Source organism: Sturnus vulgaris, chromosome 5, assembly GCF_052056855.1.
Source record: "Sturnus vulgaris isolate bStuVul1 chromosome 5, bStuVul1.hap1, whole genome shotgun sequence".
Lineage (NCBI taxonomy): Eukaryota > Metazoa > Chordata > Aves > Passeriformes > Sturnidae > Sturnus > Sturnus vulgaris.
Window position 1 is genome coordinate 47,574,648 of NC_142247.1, and position 19,757 is coordinate 47,594,404.

At 39.8% G+C, this 19,757-nt stretch overlaps 1 protein-coding gene across 10 annotated transcripts in view; it reads left to right on the forward strand.

Moving 5' to 3' along the window:
* DGKI (diacylglycerol kinase iota) overlaps positions 1–19,757 on the forward strand; it is a 220,835-nt gene that overhangs the window by 166,289 nt on the left and 34,789 nt on the right. For all 10 annotated transcript variants that reach the window (XM_014881596.2, XM_088165666.1, XM_088165668.1 and 7 more), the window contains 4 exons: positions 1,547–1,616; positions 4,042–4,082; positions 6,232–6,359; positions 6,909–7,034. In XM_014881596.2, the coding sequence (XP_014737082.2) occupies positions 1,547–1,616; positions 4,042–4,082; positions 6,232–6,359; positions 6,909–7,034 (365 nt within the window). The remainder of the gene's footprint in view (positions 1–1,546; positions 1,617–4,041; positions 4,083–6,231; positions 6,360–6,908; positions 7,035–19,757) is intronic.

A 19,757-nucleotide genomic window follows, 5' to 3' on the forward strand; every position in this document is an offset into this window, starting at 1 on the left:
TTTGTCTTTGGTACTTGTTTGTCTAGGATTCTTTTTTTTTTCCCCTCAGTGGGTCATTTCTGCAAACTGTCTCATTAGGTTAATTTGAGGTTTGTTCCATATTTCTTGGTATCCTTCTACATATTACAGAAATGGAAAAAAGAGGGGGATAAAGGGCATGAATAGGGTGCTTTAGCTGATGGAACTGTCTTCATACCTCACTAATAAGGTCTCAGGGGTACTTTTAAGTCTCATAAATGCAATTCTCTGGCATGATTCCTCTGCAGTTCAAAACATAGAGGGTTAGCAGAAATATTAGCAAACCCAGGTGCAAATGAGAAAAAATATACTGGAGTGTTTTCTCATTCTGTTTTGCTTCTCTAATGCTCACAAAATATCATGCTCGTGGACCTGAGACTTTGCAAGCTAGTTCTGTGGTTGAACTGTAATGAAGTCTTGGAGGGAGTATGTGACAATGTGCAATTTGGACTTGAGTTGACATTTACCAGCAGTATTCCTATCTTAATTTTCTCAGCATTTTGTACTCTATGAATTTTACTCATTTCTCCTCTTTTTATAAACTACATTTTAGTACAACCATTGGATGTTTTCTTCCTTTTCTCCTTTGTGTTGCAGTCTCCTCCATTCCATACAGAGTGGACTAAATATTAAGATACATAAAGCTTGTGCATGTAGATACAACAATGTCAGCAAGCCTAGTGGATTTCAGAGATCCTTGATTTTCTGACAAGCACTCTAGTGGCAATACAATCAAACCTAAAAATCCCACAAGTCTGTTTGCCCGTGTTAGACAAAGTTGTATTTTCAATCTGATTCTATTAAATCCCTGAGATGTGTTATTTGCTCCCCATGTACAGTTATAGTTCACTTTCTGTTATGCTGTCATTGTTTCCATCTCTGTGTTACTCAGAGGGTGGATACCATAAGCTGTATATGAGAATAAGGTTTATGGTATCCAGTAAAACCCTCCCTGTTGCTTTTACTTTTTCTTTCCCTGCTTCGTAACTTGGCATACTACTTTGTGGTCTGTTGTCTGAAAGAGGAGTAAAGTTTAATCTTGAGCCAGCATGTTCCTGAATTTACAGCATTTACAGATGTGCTGATTGTACTGATAAGATGTGAATAAGGGTAGAATCTGTCTCTATAAAAATTACGTGTGCCAAAGACCCATGCTACTGTGTTTTGCCTTGTGCAAATGTATCTGTGTTTAAATGTTATATGCAGCAGATTTATGAAGTTGGTTGACCATTCACTGGCAGCATGGAGGAGAGCCATGATCATCCCCTTCTCTCTTAGATCCCTTTTGCCTCTCCAATAAGGGCTAAAAACATGTGGGGTAGCCTGTTTGAGTCTTAATACTTAAGATCTTAATTAAGGTCTTAATTCTTCACCAGTAATTTAATTTGGTTCCTGGGTTATATAGATTTTGCACATTGTGCAATGTCAGTAAAGCAAAATGAAAAAGTCAGTCTAAAAAATAATCCTTTTTAGTGAAGAAACAGTTCGCTGGGGTTTTTTAATAATGTGAGTTTCATGCCCTATCCAGGACCAGGAAATCTCTTTCCCCAGAGTGCTTTCTGTTCAGAGGCTCTCTCCTAGATGGTGCTTCCTAGATGGTAAGTGTATCTCCCTTCTCCTGTGCCTAGCATACTGCCTGCTTCTTGTGTGCTTTGGAAGATACTTCTGAGTGTATTACTAGAGAGGAGTAACTGTTCCTTCTTGTTACACTGTGCAGGTAAAAAAGCAGCCCCCTTTTCCCCTCTAAAAATGAAACAGGCCCTTCATCTAACAATTAAAATATCTGCTGTAACTTTTTCATCCCACAGAGAGGCTTTCCCCTGAGGCAGGTTAGAAGCTTGGTTTATCAGGGTCTCTGCTGTGATGAGCAGACTTCATTGCATGCACTGCCCGAGCTCAGAGTGCAGCCAGTTGTGCAATTCATTGCTGCTGGTAAGGCTGAGTTTTTCACCCCGGTTCCTCTGCAGGTGTACAGGTCTTTAGGCACTGCAATGTTTAGGTGACAGAAAGGTGCCTCCCTTTCCTTGTAGCTCTGCATTGGAGAGCTGCACTTGTCTTTGACCCAGACTTTGTCAAAGCAGATTACTTATGTGGGCTTTACATCAGGCTCCAGAGCACAGGAATTAGTAGCTGAAATGGATGGCATCTGGTTTTACAAAACCTTCAGCATGGAGAGACTTAAAATTTTAATGCTTAAAACAAAACCAAATTCTCCTTGGCAATTTCTAATCACCCTTCCTTGTCTTTCACGAGGGACATTGATAAAAGCCTTAGTGAGAATCTGTTTGGTTTTGGAGAAAGCTGGATGGATAGATGTGTTCAGTTTTTTGTCTTCAGTGTTTGATATTCCTGTGAAGTGCCAAAGCCTTCAATGCTACATCTCTGTGCTCTTGTGTCAAAACTGCAGAGTAAATGAACCTGATTTCACTCACCCAAATAAATGCAAAGCAGATACAAAAAAAATCGCATCTGATGAAGCACACTGTAGATGATAAATACTTTTGGGTATGACTTATTTGGGTATGACAAGATTCATAATACGTGCTTTATTTAGTGAATCCCCCTATTTTCATGTGTTTTTCACGAGTAGCATAAATTTTCCTTTAACATATTGCTAATTCAGTGTCAATATCTGTAGCTGAGCATTTGATTTATAAAGAGCTCCCAAGCACTGTTCTTTAGATTCAGAATTTGAATTATCCCATTAGACCCATCAAATTCAGTATATGTTTGCTATACTCTCATCGGAACAAAGCAACTCTTTCTGTCACATATTTTAATGTAATCAGTTCTTCTTATAGGACTGAAATCCGTTTTATACATTTTAAAAATATTTATTTCAAGTTGATATTTTCAGTTACTACTGTTTCATTAACTCTTATCTTTAAATTCAGCATTTAATGGGATAGGAATATCACAGAATCATAGAATGTTAAGGGTTGGAAGGGACCTTAGAGGTCATCTAGACCCAAACCCCTTGCCATGGGCAGGGACACTTCTGACTAAACCAGGCTGCTCAAGGCCTTACCCAGCCTGACCTTGAACACTGACAGGGATGGGGCATTCACAAGCTCCATGGGCAACCTGTTCAACTATCTCACCACTCTCACAGTAATTTCTTCCTAATATCCAGCCTGAATTTCCCCTTTCTTCAGTTTGTACCCCTTACTCCTTGTCCTGTCACCACACTTCATGATGAAGAAAGAGTCTGTCTTCAGCCTCTCTGTGCACCTTTTCAAGTGTTGGAAGGCTGCTTTGAGGTCTCCATGCAACCTTCTGTTCTCCAGGCTGAACAGCCCCAACTTTCTCAGTCTGTATTTGTAAGGGAGGTTCTTCAGTCCCCTTATCAACTTCCTGGCTCTCCTGTGGACTTGCTCTGACAGTTCCAGGTCCTTCTTGTATTGGGGGAGGCAGAACTGTACACAGCACTCCCAGCAGGGTCTCACAAGAGCAGAGTAGAGGCTGAGAATTCCTTCCCTTGACCTGCTGGCCGCTTTCCTTTTTACTGAAGCCCAGGACATGGTTAGCTTTCTGGGCCAAAACTGCACCCAGCTGGCTCATGCTGAGTTTTTTACCAGCCATCACCCCCTAAGTCCTTCTCTGTAGGGCTGCTCTCAATCACTTCTCTACCCATAGGATTGCCATGGCTCCTGTGTAGGACCTTGCACTTTGTTGAACTCTATGAGGTTTACACTGGCCCACCTCTCAAGCGTGTCAAGGTGCCCCTGGTTGGTATCTCTTTCCTCCAGCACATTCATTGCTCCACTAAGGCTGGTATGAGCAGGGAACTCACTGAGGGCACGCTCCATATCTCTGTCCATATAGCTGACAAAGATGTTGGTTACAGTACTGACCCGAGTCACACCACTCACATGGACATAAGGAATTAACTCATGTTCTTGTGGAGCCACTGTGACTTCCCTGACACAGGGGTTGTTTTATGAGGTAGTGATGTTAGTGCAGCCCATCTTGTCCATGCAGTCCTGCTCATACTATTTTTGCTGTTGTTTCTCTGTCTTGCAGCAACTTCTGCTGATCGTTTCTACCGCATTGACAGATCTCAGGTAAATCCTTATTTGTATTTTGTTTCTATAGATTTCTTTTTTTTTTTAAGTCTACATCAAATGCAGCTTAAAATGAATTATCTGCCGTTCTTCCTATATATAGCAAAATGTTACTCATGATGTCTCATGAGAAGTAGAGAAAAAAATTCTGCGCTGTTTTTTAGTTGATCTAATTCACATCTTGTGTCTGCTGACCATCTGCCATTCTGTTTAATACCAATCTGATGCAGATCAGAATTTTCTGCAATTGTTTTCCCTATCAAGTCTTACCAGAGGCATCTGTGTGGCACCAATGTATTTATATTTATATTTATATTTATATTTATATTTATATTTATATTTATATTTATATTTATATTTATATTTATATTTATATTTATATTTATATTTATATTTATATTTATATTTATATTTATATTTATATTTATATTTATATTTATATTTATATTTATCTTTTCACTGATGTTTTTAGGCACCAGAATTCTTGATCCTATGTGTGTGTGTGCCATGAAATAGCTGTTGAAGCTGTTGTTACAATTTGAGAATTATGAACAGAAATGCATAAAATATTCACAAGGAACCCCAAAACAATGTGTATCTCTGCTGGATTCAGACCTGTGGCATAGATATGACAATCTGAATATATTTCCTAAAAGACACTGAAAATTTTACAGGGCTTTTGGTGTTTCTGATTTCTAGCCAGAACAGGCCAATTAGTGGCTCAGCATTAAGTGCAAATTGTTGATTTCACACTGTGGTTGTTTGCATCTGGTCCCCTTGAGACCTGTGTAAGCTGTTTCTGAATCACATGGACATGTTACTGTTTCTTAGCAGAAGCAGCTGGTGATTTAGCTCAAGTAGAAGGAGCTGTGACTTCAGTTCAGAGTTCCTATGTTCAGTATCTGCATGTAGATACTGTGGGACTTCTTTGCGCACAGTCAAATAAATGGTTTGTTTTTGTAATCTAACATTGGGAAGGCAGGGGTGAAGAAGATGCTGCTACAGATTAAACTGGGCAATTTGTCTCTGGCTTATTCTGCATTTCTCTAATATTTGACATTGTACTTATGGTCATTTTTAATGCCTACTCCTTCATCCTGTGATTCTGTGGGGAAAAAAATTAATATTATGTGTTGGTCCCTGTTGTAGTCAGGGTCGTTGTTGAGGCAAAGCAGGTGAAGCAGCAGGAAGGGCCTTTGCAGGGGTTTCAAAGAGATGTTTATTTCAGCCATGCGTGTGCACAGTCCCAGAGTTCGGAGGCAAAGGCAAAAACAATGGTCTGAGAGTCTAGGTTAAGTACATGGGGGTTTTGGGGCGGGTGAAATAGTATGAGAGACCAATTACCAGGGGGCATGGGGGTGCTACAAGAGTGGGATTGGGGCATGGGGGCCAACAAGGAAACAGGGTGGGAGTGACCAAAAGGCTGACAGACAGGAAGAGGGCACAGGTTTGGAACAAGACAGGGATTGTTCTGACTTGATAGAACAGGATTTGTTATCAAAAGGAGATAACTGAGAGAGAGGCCTCTCATATCTTTCTAACTGAGAGTGCCTTTCAAGGCCTCCACAGGTCCCAGCAGACAAAGAGTTGCAAATTTCTTGCCCATTTGCCTACATAGACAGGCGTTTGTTTTATTTTGAAAAATAATAAGCCTTCCGTGTCCGTAACAAAAATAAAGGATCGAGAAAGAGAACTTTGGTAACAGAGATGTGAAAACAGAATGTACAAGTAGTGGAGATCTGGACGAGTACACCCAAACAATGGAGAGTTCTGTCAACCATCATCAAAGAAGAGACCTCAGGTGTTGGTCCTCATTTCAAAATGTAAACCTCAGTTTTATGGGTAGGCCTCTAGGTTTCATCAGAATAGCATAGTCATCACGTAACAGCCTTTAAAGCGGTGCTGTGAGGGTGCAGCTAGTTTGTGGGGAATCTTGTTTGGCTTGAAATCCACAACATATTAATTGGTGACTTCTATGGCATTGATTTTAATTTGTGTGTGTATATGAGTACACACTTAAATACACAGAGTCCCTTGAATATTCTTCAGAGAGCCTGACATGCACTCAACTCATTCTAGGGCGGCTGGGTACTCTGAGAGATCAGTGATGCTGCAGGTTCATTATTTGTTGCTTGTGTCACTCCAACAGGAACATTTGCACTTTGTGACTGAAATTTCGCAGGATGAGATTTTTATTCTGGACCCAGAGATGGTAATGTCTCAGCAGGTGGGGACACCACCAGGAATGCCTGACCTGGTAGTGGAGCAGGCAACTGGGTGAGTGCTGCTGGGATCTGATTTTCAGCAGTTATATTAGTGATGGGCATCTCTTTCTGGTCCCCTTGTCTGAAGGATTAGGAGATGTGGGAGGGTGGGTATTAGGTAGGAACAAATCCAGCCATGGTAATGACAGGAGGACAGTAGTGTAACATCTATTCCATTAGGCTTCCTAGAGCACACAACAGGACTAGTGGACTTCAGCACCTTTTAACCATGTCACACCACTTGACCCTAAATCCTGCCATGAATCTCTAATGATTGAGTTACAAACTTCTCTGCATGGTCAGAGTTCTGACTCCACTGTGTAAGGCCCTGAAGCCCTTTGTGTTTAAGAATGACCATGCAGTGTCTCTGTTTCTTATCATCCTCTTAACAGGCCAGAAATGCTTCTATTCCTCTTCAGGAGCAGCATTGTACTCATAGCTAATTAATCTATTTTAACTTGCTATGGGCTCAAAAATGCTGGGAACCAATGGGCATAAGACAGCTTCGAAGAGTAGCACACAAGGGGTGTGAATACCTTTCTCCTTCTCCTTCTCTCCTTAGGATATCAGATCGGTGGAACCCTGCAGTTCGGAAGAGGATGCTGAGCGACAGTGGCCTTGGAAAGATTTCTCCCCACTACGAGGTACCTGACAAACAAAAGGACGCCAGCCAGACACATATGCTGCAGTAAGAGCCCTCTGTATTTCTCTGCTTGATGATGCATTGTCCCTGTCACCACAGACAGCCCCTAATGTCTCCTTTAAGCTTAATGAATTGTGCCGACATGCTGGAATTATAAATACTTTTTGCTACTTCTCTTTTGCTTCTCCCTTCTGTTCTTCCTCTTTGCCCATTTTTTTATGTTCTTGCCTTTGTTTCATTCTCTGGGGCATCCTCCCCTCTTAATAAACCTAAATCCAAGTTTTTGAAAGAAAATACCTTATTTTGGATGTCTGAAGCTCCAGTCAAGAAAATCTTGGCAACTGGTTTGGTGAAAGGTCAAAGCATTCACCCTCAAGGCAGCTCTGATGCAATGTGATAAAGCAGAAATCTCTAGAACTGTTGCTTTCTATCAAAGATGTAGGAAATGGTTTTCATATAATCTTGAACCATATAGGATGGCTGTACAGTGGTTTTCTTTTTGATAATTTCCCCATGAAAGAAATTTTTATCACCTTAGTACTATCTACTATGTTCAGATTGATTTTAAAAATATCTCTTATTCTGGTTACCTATGTTAGAAATTTTTCTCAACTTTTTGGTTATTTCATTTTAGATTTTCAAAACCATCAGTGGATCACTACCAAAGATTATGTGGGGAACATCTGTCACAACTCTATTTCTGGCTTTGTTTTTTGTGGTTCTATTCTCCCTATCCCCCAAGTATGCATAATTATGTTTCTAGTTCTACTGTATCACCAACCCTATGGACAGGTTTTAAAACTTAATATAGAAAAATTAGGAATAGTGACAATGTGGCATTTTTTTCCGATTTTTTTTTCTATCAGGATGTGTGTGGGAGAGAGCTGCAAGGCACAGAGGAGGCAGAGCCTACAGCTCCAGGACAGGTGTAGTGTGGATGGCAGGCTGTCTAGCCATGAACAAACTGGAAACTTTCCAGCTAACTGGAAACTATTGTCAGGAGGAGATGTCATGGCAAGAAAGGGTTATCAAGGTAGCACTGCCAGGAGAAAATTGCCTGGTTTTTTTCCCTGGGGGATTCTGGATCAGTTCTTTTTATTCTTTGCAAAGTGAAGAATGCTGAATTCAGATTCATTTTTCCATAGATTGGAATGGTAGGACCCAAAATCTGAAGCTGACAAAGCTGTGAGAAAAATGATGCTTAGACAGTTTTAGGCAGTGTGTAGAAATGGTGAGAACATGTGGACTAATTTCTTATTGATAAGAAGAGTGATTTTGTTTACATCAGCATGACTGGAAATGTTTGCTTAGCTGTAACAATTACATTTTGTAGATTTATTAAATACAAAGTAAGCTAGTAGCATTGCTCAGAGTAAAGTGTCCCTGTCACTGCCTACTATGAGGAATTGTTTTCTTTACAGTTTCTCCAAATTTTGTTTTGGCTGAAATTTTTCATGCTAAGTTTCAGTCTATGACTGATTCTTTTTCTTTTAGTAAAAACTTTAACAAAACAGCCAGTTTTTTCTGAAGACAATATTTGTGGGAAATGTGCTCCTTTAAATGACCTTATTTCAAATAAATAAATCCAGTGGTTCTTTCCTGAGATGTGTTAGTGCTGGTAGTGGAATGAACCTCACTGGAATGAAATTTTGGAAGCTTGACATTTAGTAAAATGTCATCATAATACCAGGGAGACGTCTTTTACTGTCTTGAAAATTACCCCTGAATTTGCCCTGCTGATGAGGTTGTTCGTACACTTTGGAGACACCTCAGATTTAAGAGCTTTGCTTTCAAAAGTTTCTGTCTGTACATGCTCACAGAGGAGTTATGCTCCTCTGTGCTTAATTCCTGTTGCAGATCTGCCCACAGGCTGAGGAAAGAGGGACTGTGCTGCTCATTAGCTGATCTCCAGCAGCAAGGAGAAAAGGGATGCAGTAGTCATGGTCAGATGGAGATGGTCAGGAGGAGGTGTATGAAGGAACAAGGAAAAGAAGTTGCAGGAGCCAAAGGAGAAGGAGCAAAAAGGGAGCATGTGCTGGAACTTTGGGAGCAGGTTAAAGGATGATAGCTGTTCAGGGCACAGAGGATGACCAGGTGTCTGGTGAGTCAAAATGGGAATAATGAAAAGGAGGAGAGCATGGGGTACAGATAGGTAAGAGATGAGTGACAGGTTAGGGGCATGGGGGAAGGGTCTGTGGCTGTTTCTCTCCAGAACACAGAATTCTGGGTTTATGCAGGTTATTACATGGGTGGGCAAGCTCTGAAATATATTTAGATACTGCCTCACTTGCTACCAAGGTGAAAGGTATATGGTAAATGAGTCAGGGGAACCCCAGTGGAAGCAGCAAGGTATTAAATTTAAGACAGCTGAATGATGCTCTGTGGGACTGGCTTCTCTTTTCAACACCCATGACAGAATTTCTAAATGGTGAAGATTTACAACAAACTTTTCGCAAGTGTCCGGTTAACCATAGGCTTCTCTTTCTGTGCATGTCCACTGTTAAGTAGGTTTGGTTACTGGGAGGCTACTACAAGGAGCTTTTGAAAGAGTGTGGAGGGCTGGAAACTAAGAAATAGGATTTCTGTTGCCTCAGGTTGTCTTACTAAAATGAATGGAAAGTTTGTGCCTGCTTTCCCAGCTGCAGAATACAGATAATATTGCAACCTCATCTTAAAGGAGCACAGTGAGAGTAAATTTCATGGTAATGAGAAACCTAGATACTATGGGGGAGACTCTCTCAGAGGTGCTTAGCAGGACATTAATAATTTTACATTCTGTGCACAATTATGGCAGTGTGGAAGAAATAAATCATGAGGCTGTGCCGTGCATATGTGGGAGGATATGCAGATTTCTACTTAAATACTGAGGCAAGAGTGCAGTAGAAGAAAATAGAAAGTGGCAATGTGCTAAAAGTTGTCATAACATCTGAGTGTGACGGGGTTGCAGTATGATGTGAGATCCCAAATTTCCAAGCTTCTGGATGTTTTACTTAGCAATCTTAAGAAGTCTCTCTAACATGGCACTTTAAAGAAAAAAATAAATGTTTTAGAAAGCACTATTATATTTTGACAGCTGAAGTTGCTCACAGGTATTTTGCAGAGATTTGTCCCTTCAGAAATTATTTTTCAAATAGAACTTGAAAAAACAATTTCAGCAAAATTCCTGAACAGGAATATGGCAGAGAAGAGAGGAGTCAATTCCTCCTGCACACAGAACTCTAATGGATCTTCTAAAAGTCATCAGCGTCCAATGTTTTTTATGTAGTCAGAAATATTGTACAGCTCAAAATGCATTATCCTATAACCTGGGGCAAATGGCAGGGGACTTAGTGTGAAAGTGTCACGTTGGCTCTCTGGGAGTGCTTTCTCAGTGGTCATTTTTCTCCTAAACAGGGTATGAACACAGCTGGTCATAATATAGCTTCAGGATGCTTAGAATGTATCTGTTATCACTATATGCACACATACAGATGTGTGTATATTCATATATATATGTATATATATACACATATAAAACTTATTTAAGATTAAGTAATTATTTCTGACAAGTGAGGAATGCAGCTACAAATTCAAAGTTGAATAATCCCCTATATTATTTCAATAAATGAAAGCAGAGAACAGAATACATGATCTAAAAGTAATTATAATGTTAGGTGTTGCTTTTGATCATAAGCTTGTTTGGTTAAAGCATAGTGTGAATATAATAGCTTTGAGGCAGGAGTGTTTCTGAGAGAAAAATTATGCTTCTGTTTCCAGTTAAGTGAACTTCATGTTATTTTCAGGTAGCTGTTGGTTAATAGTATTTCATGTTTTGTTCCTTTTGTCTCTTTGATCTGTGATGGATTGGACAGGATATGAAACATATCCTTGATGCAGTAGCCAGGAGCTGGGGGAGATTTTAGTTTAATAGGAACATCAATTAGTGTGAACACTGCATTAAAAAAAACCACATTGGGAAGACAATTTACTAGGACTACTGGTGCTTGATCTTGAAAATGATAAATATTCTGGTCTGACTGCACTGATACAGGTAATTGGACCCTTCCTTTGTACATGAGTGGGTTCATTCTGTGATTAAATGGTGCAGTGAGATACAGAAGACCTCAGTGCCTGTTATGTGTTGTTGGCCATATATTTCTCTTAGTTGTTTGCCACGCTGTTATATGACGAGAGCTGGAAAATTCGAGAAAATAAAAACCCCAACAGCATACAGAGATGAAAAGGTGACTGTATCTTGGTAGAGGTTTAATCTGTATCTTTTAATTGAAGTCATTAATTTTCCCACTATTGGGGACAGTAAACAGCACTTTTCTAGCATCTGTCCAGCTGTAATGGTAATGTGTTTCCCAAGCTGCTGGCAATGTGTTTGCGTTTTCTGAATCAAGTGCATGGCTTGTGAAGGGTGGGTGAAGGTTGGCCAGGATGCCATCTGGTCTTGTCAGGGAGAGGAAGAAAAAATGCCTGTAGGTGCTGGAAGATGGCAGCCTTTTCCACTAAATAGACATTAATTAGCTAGTAGTACTATCCAGGCATTGCTTTATGAAGCAATAATAACCTAGTTTCTCAGAGGGAAGAATAAAAAAGCTAAATGCCAAGTGTTTAACTCAGCCACAAGAATCTGATCGTTGCCCAGGAAATCCATGTGACCATGCAGATGTTACAAGGTGGTTTAGGGTATTTTTAAAGAGAAATCTTCGTGTATTACAAGTTGAGAAGAGCATCGGAGATACAAATTTGTATGTAGAAAGGAGCAAAAATACTCATTTAGAGAAAGTTTAGAAAATATAAAGAGGTGATTCAGAACATGCTAAGCAGGAACTGCCTAGTGACAGTGACTCTTTAAAATTTCAAAGGTTGGTAAGGACTTGAGAAATCCAAAGGTTTGCCTGAAAAATATTGCATTGGAAAACTCAGCATCAGTCCCTAATTAGAAAGAGTAGTCTCCCCTGGTATTTCTGACAGCAAAATCTGAATTAATTTTCAGGTTCAGCTTTAGTTCAACCTGTATTTATAAAATTACACTGCAAGAGTGAAGTGCATATGTCTTAATCAGGTATTTGTACCCCTGTAAGAATTGCTTTCCATTTTGCAGATGAGGCTCCATGAGTACTGATTGCTTCAAACAAATCTTATTTTAGTGAAGGCATTAATCACCATTACCTTTACTCTACACTCCTGTGTAGTCCTTATAATAGTACTCGAATATAACAGAGTGCAGTGTCTGTTTTTTGCTCAACTCTCCCTTTTCTTTCTCTTCTGTTGTCTTGGATACTTTTACAAAGCCCTTGCAAGAGATCTCTCTCACTCCCTAAAAGTGGAGCATGAGAGATTTGCTTGAAACAGCTCAGCCTCTCGCTAGGAAAGTAATGTCAAAAAGGTGGGATTGTCACTGGAAAGGAAGATGTAGACTCAAAGAATAGGGAAAGAGTTGTAAAGAGGACTTAGAATTATTCAGAAGGTAAACATGGTTTAAATAGGGAAAGAATTTTGAAGAAAGCAAAGAAAAATAAATTATAAGAATACAGCAGATGAATAAGAAATTTTTTGGAGGGAAAGCAAGTTTCCTGCATGAGACTGAGTGTGAATGAAGTGATGCATTTTGATCCATCTGTCCTGTATTTTTAAAGCTTTTACTATTTGATAGCATGATGCAGTCACAAAACTTAAAATTTTAGACACATCCCAGATAGAAGCTACAATTTATCCCATTAGGCAAACCTTCCTTCAGTTCCTCTATAAATCTTCCCTTACCCCCACTTGTGAAGAATTCTTTTACAAGGATGGCACCTGTTAATTTTTTTAATCTAGTGCACAGGTGTGGTAAACAATTTCACGTATTTTAAGCTTCTATTGTGAATATAATTTCTGTATATACATCAAGTTCTTAGCCACGTTCATTGTTTTGGGAGATTCTCAGTGGGGAAAAATGCAAGAATTATTCTGGGACTCCTGGCCATATCTGGTTAGTAGACACACCTTGATTCAGCTGTAGAAGAAAGGCAGAGTTGGGAGAGGAAAACAATGCTAAAATGAGAGAGAACGGAGAGGAATGTTCATATTAAAATAATTTTGCAAAGACTGGCCTGCATGAGATATGGTCTTAATTTATCTTGAGTGGGTAAAACATAAGAACATATGCTCTCAGCTCAGGATTCAAGAGGCTTTGTGCTACTTCAGCTGGAGTGGTACCATCTCAGGGATGGTTCTGGGCATGGAAAGATCCTGGCATTTAGTTCTGATGTCTGAAGGCCCAAAAGCAGGACCAAGGAAAGTGTTGACACATACAAACCCTTTTAAGTCAGGGGGATGAGCCATGGCTCTGTGGTGTTTCATGCACTGGACCCGAGGGACCTTTGCGAACACTGAGAGCTAGATGGTTCTGGAAACTATTCAACATAAACTTTCAGCAGCTTCTGGTGTTACTTTAAGTGATTGCATACAGGTAAAACCTTATTTAATAATCTCTTCTTCTGTTTTGATTAGTAGAATTTTTATGTCACTACTGTCAAGTAGTGGCTTGTTTACAGAGAACTGGGCTGTAGAAGATTCATGGGTTTTACTTCTTAAAATTTTCTGCAACAGTCATTAGTAATTGGTACTTACACATCATCCTGACAACTTCAGCCCAGTAATACCAAGCTTTAAGACACAGCTTTTGCTTCTGCTCTTGTCAACCATAATTGGGAAAAGAAGAAATCAGAATTTTGTTTAGATTTGTATGTCAATAACCTTATTTGTGCATGTGAATGCGATGCAAAGAGTATGTGTTTTCTTCAAGACTATGTCCCCAGCCTTTGCTGTTAAGGCAAAGGGGCTTTAATAACAGTAGGCACTGTGAGGTGGGTTTGTGCATCCGCCGCTTCGATAGGTAGCAGAAATAGAGCACATCCTGTACTGTATCCTGTACAGTGTTTTTTTTCTTGTCAGTACTTATTACCAATGCATTTTATCATTCAGCATTTATCTCCCCAGAGTGGGATTTTAGCTTCCTCTTTTCTCACCAGTCTGCCTCCTCTTAATGACTTTTGTGGTACCTCAACACCTGATGCACAGCTGAGGAAATTCACCATGCTGACAAATTATTTTGACAGACAGTGGTATGCAAAACACTCCCACACACGATGAGACTACAAATTGTCTTCTTTAGAGAGATCTTGCTTCTTGACTGGCATCCCACTTTCCAAAAGGGAAATGCAAGCAGTCCAGCTCTCCTCCTCTCCTTGTGGCAATTTCAAGCAACAGAATGCACATGTACTTGACAAAGGAACCATCTTACCTGAATGCTATAAGTCAACTACTATCTAGCTTGAAAATGCCTTCTGAATATTTCAAAGACAAAGGGGCAAAGCCAGGTTTTCCACTTGGAATTTAAGTTTTTATTTTGAAGTGCATCTAAAGGATAAAAAAATTATTTCGTCAAAGTAGAGATAGCTGGGCACCTTGGTTTCCTCTAAGAAGTTTACCATAACAGCTATTAATCTGCTTTCCACTCTCTGGCTGATAGGCAAGACTGAAGCAGTAGAATTTATTTCCCCCTTTTTTTTAACAGCTGTGTTTGTTTCCCCCTTTGCTTCCATCCTTGCTTGCCTACTTTAGTCCTTTAGTCCTTGGTTTGCAAAGCAGAATCTTCTATGAGAAGTAAAACAGCTTTACAGCAAAGAAGACAGGGATATATCAAGAGAATAACTTCTCATAATCTCATTTTCTTTTTGTCTGGGTACAAGAAAATGACATTTGATAATTTGATTTTTGGAGCCTACTGCTTTTCCTGAAAGCATTGGACAGGTGGTAACTGTACATATGAGGAGCAGGGTAGCAAGAGGATCTGACAATGCCACTGTAGAATGTGAATATCCCTGTCTCCAGCTTTATGGACTGGATACGGTCCCCAGTGACATTGAAAGTGCAGGAAAAGGGGATGAATGGGTTTACTGGGGTGATAAAGGATGATTGACAGAAAGATAGATTCTTCAGGGTATACTTTAGGCACTGTTATAAATATAGGTCAAATATTCTCCAGCATGGCAGACTTACAAGCCAATCAAGTTTGGAAAAGTTGTGTACTTTGTAGTTCTAGACATATATGTCTGTATTTATGTGTACTTACTCATTTGTAAGAGTTGATGGAAGAAAAAACCAACCAAAACGACAAAACCCAAAACCTAAACCTCCCAGTCCTAGTTTTCTGAGCATTGCACAGGAATAGCAAGCCTGTGTCTATGTGTGTGTTCTGTCCCTGCCATAAGGAGCTGCCATCTGCTTGGAGAGGACATTGGTTATTAATGTGTTCACACTCAGTACCAAGCTGCCTTATCAAAGCCAAAACTAGTGAGCTTCAGAGCCCGGGGAAGAAACACAGTCCTGTACATGTATTACACACAGACTGGGCTACATACTGTGTTCAAGCTTTCACACCTGGACATCTCATTATATGCATTCAGACTGTATTTCTATTCCTGTTCATATCCCTAAGTTTAACAGTCTTTCAAAGAGAATAGAAATGTAATTTGGTAAAATAGGTGCTCTAAACTATCACACAGAAGTACTACTTTGCCTGAGTTGACTATGTTAAATTCAAAAAACCAAATCTTTCCATAATTCTTCAGATATTTTCACGTTTGTATTTCTGCTCTGGCTAAAAACTGGGAAATGTCAAAAACACCATGCAACAAAAAGCTAAAGACAAAGGGTAGTTGTGTGAAAATAGGCCATCTTTTGAGGTTTGCAGTGGAGTATTTTAGACCTGCAAAGATTAGTGTTTGGGTAAGGCTGGGAACGATATTCTGACATGAGCCTTCACTTTACTCATGGAACAGTAGTGAAATTCTTCACTGGGGCTGCTTGGAATGTTCATTGTTTCCTAGGTTGTGTGTCTTGGCATGGCTGCTCTGCAAGGAGCTGCCCTTTCTCTTCCATGTCTAGTGTCAGTGTCTGAGACCCCTGGCTCTGTGCTTATGTGTCAGGGTGTAGGAGGCACAGTGCATCTTTAACATGCGTGCCAAAGGACTTCCATGACCAGAGAAACTTCTGAAAGCTTAAAAACATTCAATTTTTCCCTGCTTGCCTGCTGCTCCTCTGCACTAGGAAGGGACCACTAAAACCCACAGCTTTGTCTTGGTAGTTGGAACAGAGTGTTTAGCAGTGCTTGGCACAGAGGTGTGTGCAAGGAGGGAAATACAAGGGAAGCAAGGCCAAAACACAGAGCCTTGCTGAGGTTCTGGCAGTGCTGATACCCATGGGCAAGCAGGGACAGATGGGCCTGCCTAAATTATGTCTAGAGCTGAAATCAGAGAGCCAGAAGTGGCTTGGAGCCAGTGTAACTCTCACTCCTTGTTTCCTGTTTCTGTGCTAGACATCTAAAAGTGCAGCACAAAAGCCATATCTGAAACTCCAAATAGAAGTTTTATTCTCCATCAATTAGTCTATAGCAGGGGTGTAAACAGCTCAGCAGTTTTGCTCTGCCTAATATCTCTGTGTTATGCATATTAACAAAGGTGATTCGTTAATATTTAGATATTTAGATTTATTATCTTTTAAAAGATGGCAAAAAAGTGAGGGTTTCTTAATGCTTAGCATTTGTGAAAGTCAGGCCACTATTCTTTAACATAATTGCAGGAATCTGTTTCTGAGAGATTCGTGTGTTTCAGGAACAAAATGCTGTTTCTCAAAAGTGACTGATTTGCACTGTTGTAACAAACACACCATTTAGGGTAGCTTCTGGATTGTTTAGAAACCTAAAGTGGCCTAAAACTATTTGGGTAATATCTCAAGACACCAAGCAACTTATGTGCTTCACCTCCATCTAGCCTGAGGGCCAAGTGGAGATGTATTTTATGAACCAGGTTATACCTGATGTGCTAAAAATTGGGCTGCCATGGCATTGTGCTTAGCAAAATAATTTCTTTCTCTGGGTTAAATAAAAGTTGTAGTCCTAACAAAGTGACCTCTGCTTTAATCTTTTCCTGGAATTAAGTAAAAGTGAACTGATTTATTGTTGAGGAAAAACCTGATGTTTTGTTACCTAATAGATATGCTTAAATTTTCATGTAGAATGTAAGGAAGTGCATAAATGTAGCCACTTCGGGTCCTGTTCCATGTCTTAATAATGACAAACAGCATCCAATTTCTTGACATCCAGGTTGTTGTTTCACTAAAGCATTACATGGCATGCCTATATCTTGCTTTCTATAGGTCAGTGAGGATTTTGAAGATTTAATTAAAATCTGGAAATGGAAGAAGAGCATTTCAAAGAAGCTGGGATAAGGCCCTTTTCAAAATAATTTTCATGCATTCCATTGAGATATTTTGGTGCCATATGATGATAAGAGAAAGGCCAAATATTTATAAAAAGACAAAACAAAAAACCAAATCCAAACAAACTGTGATTATCCTACAGTGATCTTGCTGCTTATCTGGAAATACCTTATTTTTCAAGTAAATACCAAGCCAGCTTGCTCAGGTCATGTTTTGATGTGGAACTGTCTTATCCAAGATGAATTTAATAGAACATTTCTCTATCCTTCTTCTCCTTTTAAAAAATTAACGATAGGAAAGTTTGGGTTTGTATCTGTTTTTGCAATAAAATCTTCTATCCCCTTTTTAAGCAGCAATTCCCAGATAACTCCTCTGGGTGTCAGTACAGCTTCAGGGACAGCTGCATTGTGGTGTTAAAAGTCTTCATTAAAACATTCCACAGTGGACAGAGGAATGGTAAGAGAGACAAAGTTAAGCAGTATTGAAAAAAGATATGTGACAATTTAGGGGACACTGACATGCCTAAGACCCAAAATGGAATACATCTGAGCTGCCCTGGTTTTCCTGAGAAACACCAATTATTTTATGTTGGACTGCATGTGGACAGCCTGAGGCAGTGATTGCTGTGCAGGTAGAGATGGAGACTGCTGAAGGAAGTTAGAGATGCTAGAATTGCTATTGATCTTGCCGTTTAGCAGCATTAGGAAAGAATATTCTCTCTAGTGTTTGTTTCTAGTTTGTCGTTGCAGGTTACAGGACATGTCCAAACAGATTCCTGCAAACTAATAAATAACTTGAATGGAATTTCTTAGATTCTGGGGGCTTTGCTGGTCAGCATTTTCCCGTGGGTGTGAGACAGTATGGCCATTGTCTATGAGAAATACTTGAGAGGAAAGAATGACAGGAAAAATCAGGTGGTAAAACCAGAAAGCTCTGTAGAGAGACTTAAAGAATTGCAGAAAAACTTGGGTTTGGAAGGACTCTGAATGAATGAATGAATGAATGAACGAACGAATGAAATCTTCAGAATAGATCCAGCGAGATTAAGTTCAGAGCATTTTTCAGATAAGTTTTGAACATCTGAAAAACTGGCGATTCAACAATCTCTTTACACAGCGTGTTCTTCTCTTTGATCATCCACCTAGTAAAATTTTTTCCCCTGACATCCCATCTGAATTTCCTATGTGCCAGGTTGTGACTGTTGCTTCTTTCTTCATGCAGACTCTGTCTTCTCTATCCTTTCCTGTTTAGTAGTTGAAGGCAGCAATTCAATTTTGCCCAAACCTTCTCTTCTTACTGAACAAACCCAACTTCCATAGCTTGTCCTCCTATGCCCACACCATTTCTGCAGCACCTTCTGGAACTCAGTCCAATTTGTCAGTGTCTGTCTTGTTCTCAAGTCTCACAAGCACCGAGTAGAGGGTCAAAAATCACTTCCGTCTGCTTTATGGCTCTGCTCTAGCAAATACAGCTCAGTGTGTCATTAGACCTTTCTATCACAGGAACTCTGCTGACAGATGTTCAACTTGTAGTCTGCTTGACATCAGGCACTCTTTCTGAAAAGCTGTTCTCAGGTGTTAGACCCCCCAGCCTGTACTGTTGCATGGGTTTACTCCTCCTGAGGTGCAGGACTTTGCCTTTGCTGAACTTGCTGTACTACTCCAGCCTCTGATGGTCACTCTGATCTGGGAATGTATAGGGTCAAAGTGAAAGTGTGGGGAAGAAATCAGAAATTCTTAGGCTTTTATTTTTCATCAAATGCCATGGCAGAAAATGGTGATGCCCAGATTGAGCATTATCTGGTCAGGGACCAGGAAAGCAAGCAGAAACAGTTCTGCTTTCCTACCAGTACAATGATGTCCTGTTTGCAGCTGGGACTGCAGGGGTCTCACAGTTATAGAGGTATCAATACAAATTGCTGAATGAGCGGGTTTCTTCACGTATATTTTAAAAATACTAGATGTGCTAAAAAATTTCTTCATTTGCAATCAGAGGATATGTGAATAAATCCCAACGGGGATGCCACTTTTGATTTTGAAGAGATGCACTTGCAAAATGAGAAGGAATGGATTTAATTTGACAGCTCTTCCTCTCCCCTCATCACAGGTAGCTGTTAGACTGAATTAGAAAGTTTGCAGAAATACATTCCTTAAGCAGGCAAAAAAGTGGAATGGTCATAAACCCCAGTAGAATTGCTGCATAGAGATTGTTATTTGGCCTTTAAATATTAATGTCTGGTTTCAAATAGGCCTGGTGCACATGGTTTCTGCTACAGGTTTATTGATTAAAATAGCTGCTTTACATCAGTTCCAAGTTTGTTTCTCCAGAGGCTTTTGTCTTCATGAATAATGTACTCATTTGCTTAATTTTTGTTAGAATTAATCTCCTGGAGTCTGGCTGTATATCTCTAGGTTCTTTAGTCTCAGTTGACTAGGCTCAAAATTGTGACATTCCCTGCACTTCCCTTCTTAGAAATGAATATTCCTTCTTCTACCCACCTAGTGCTGAACAAAC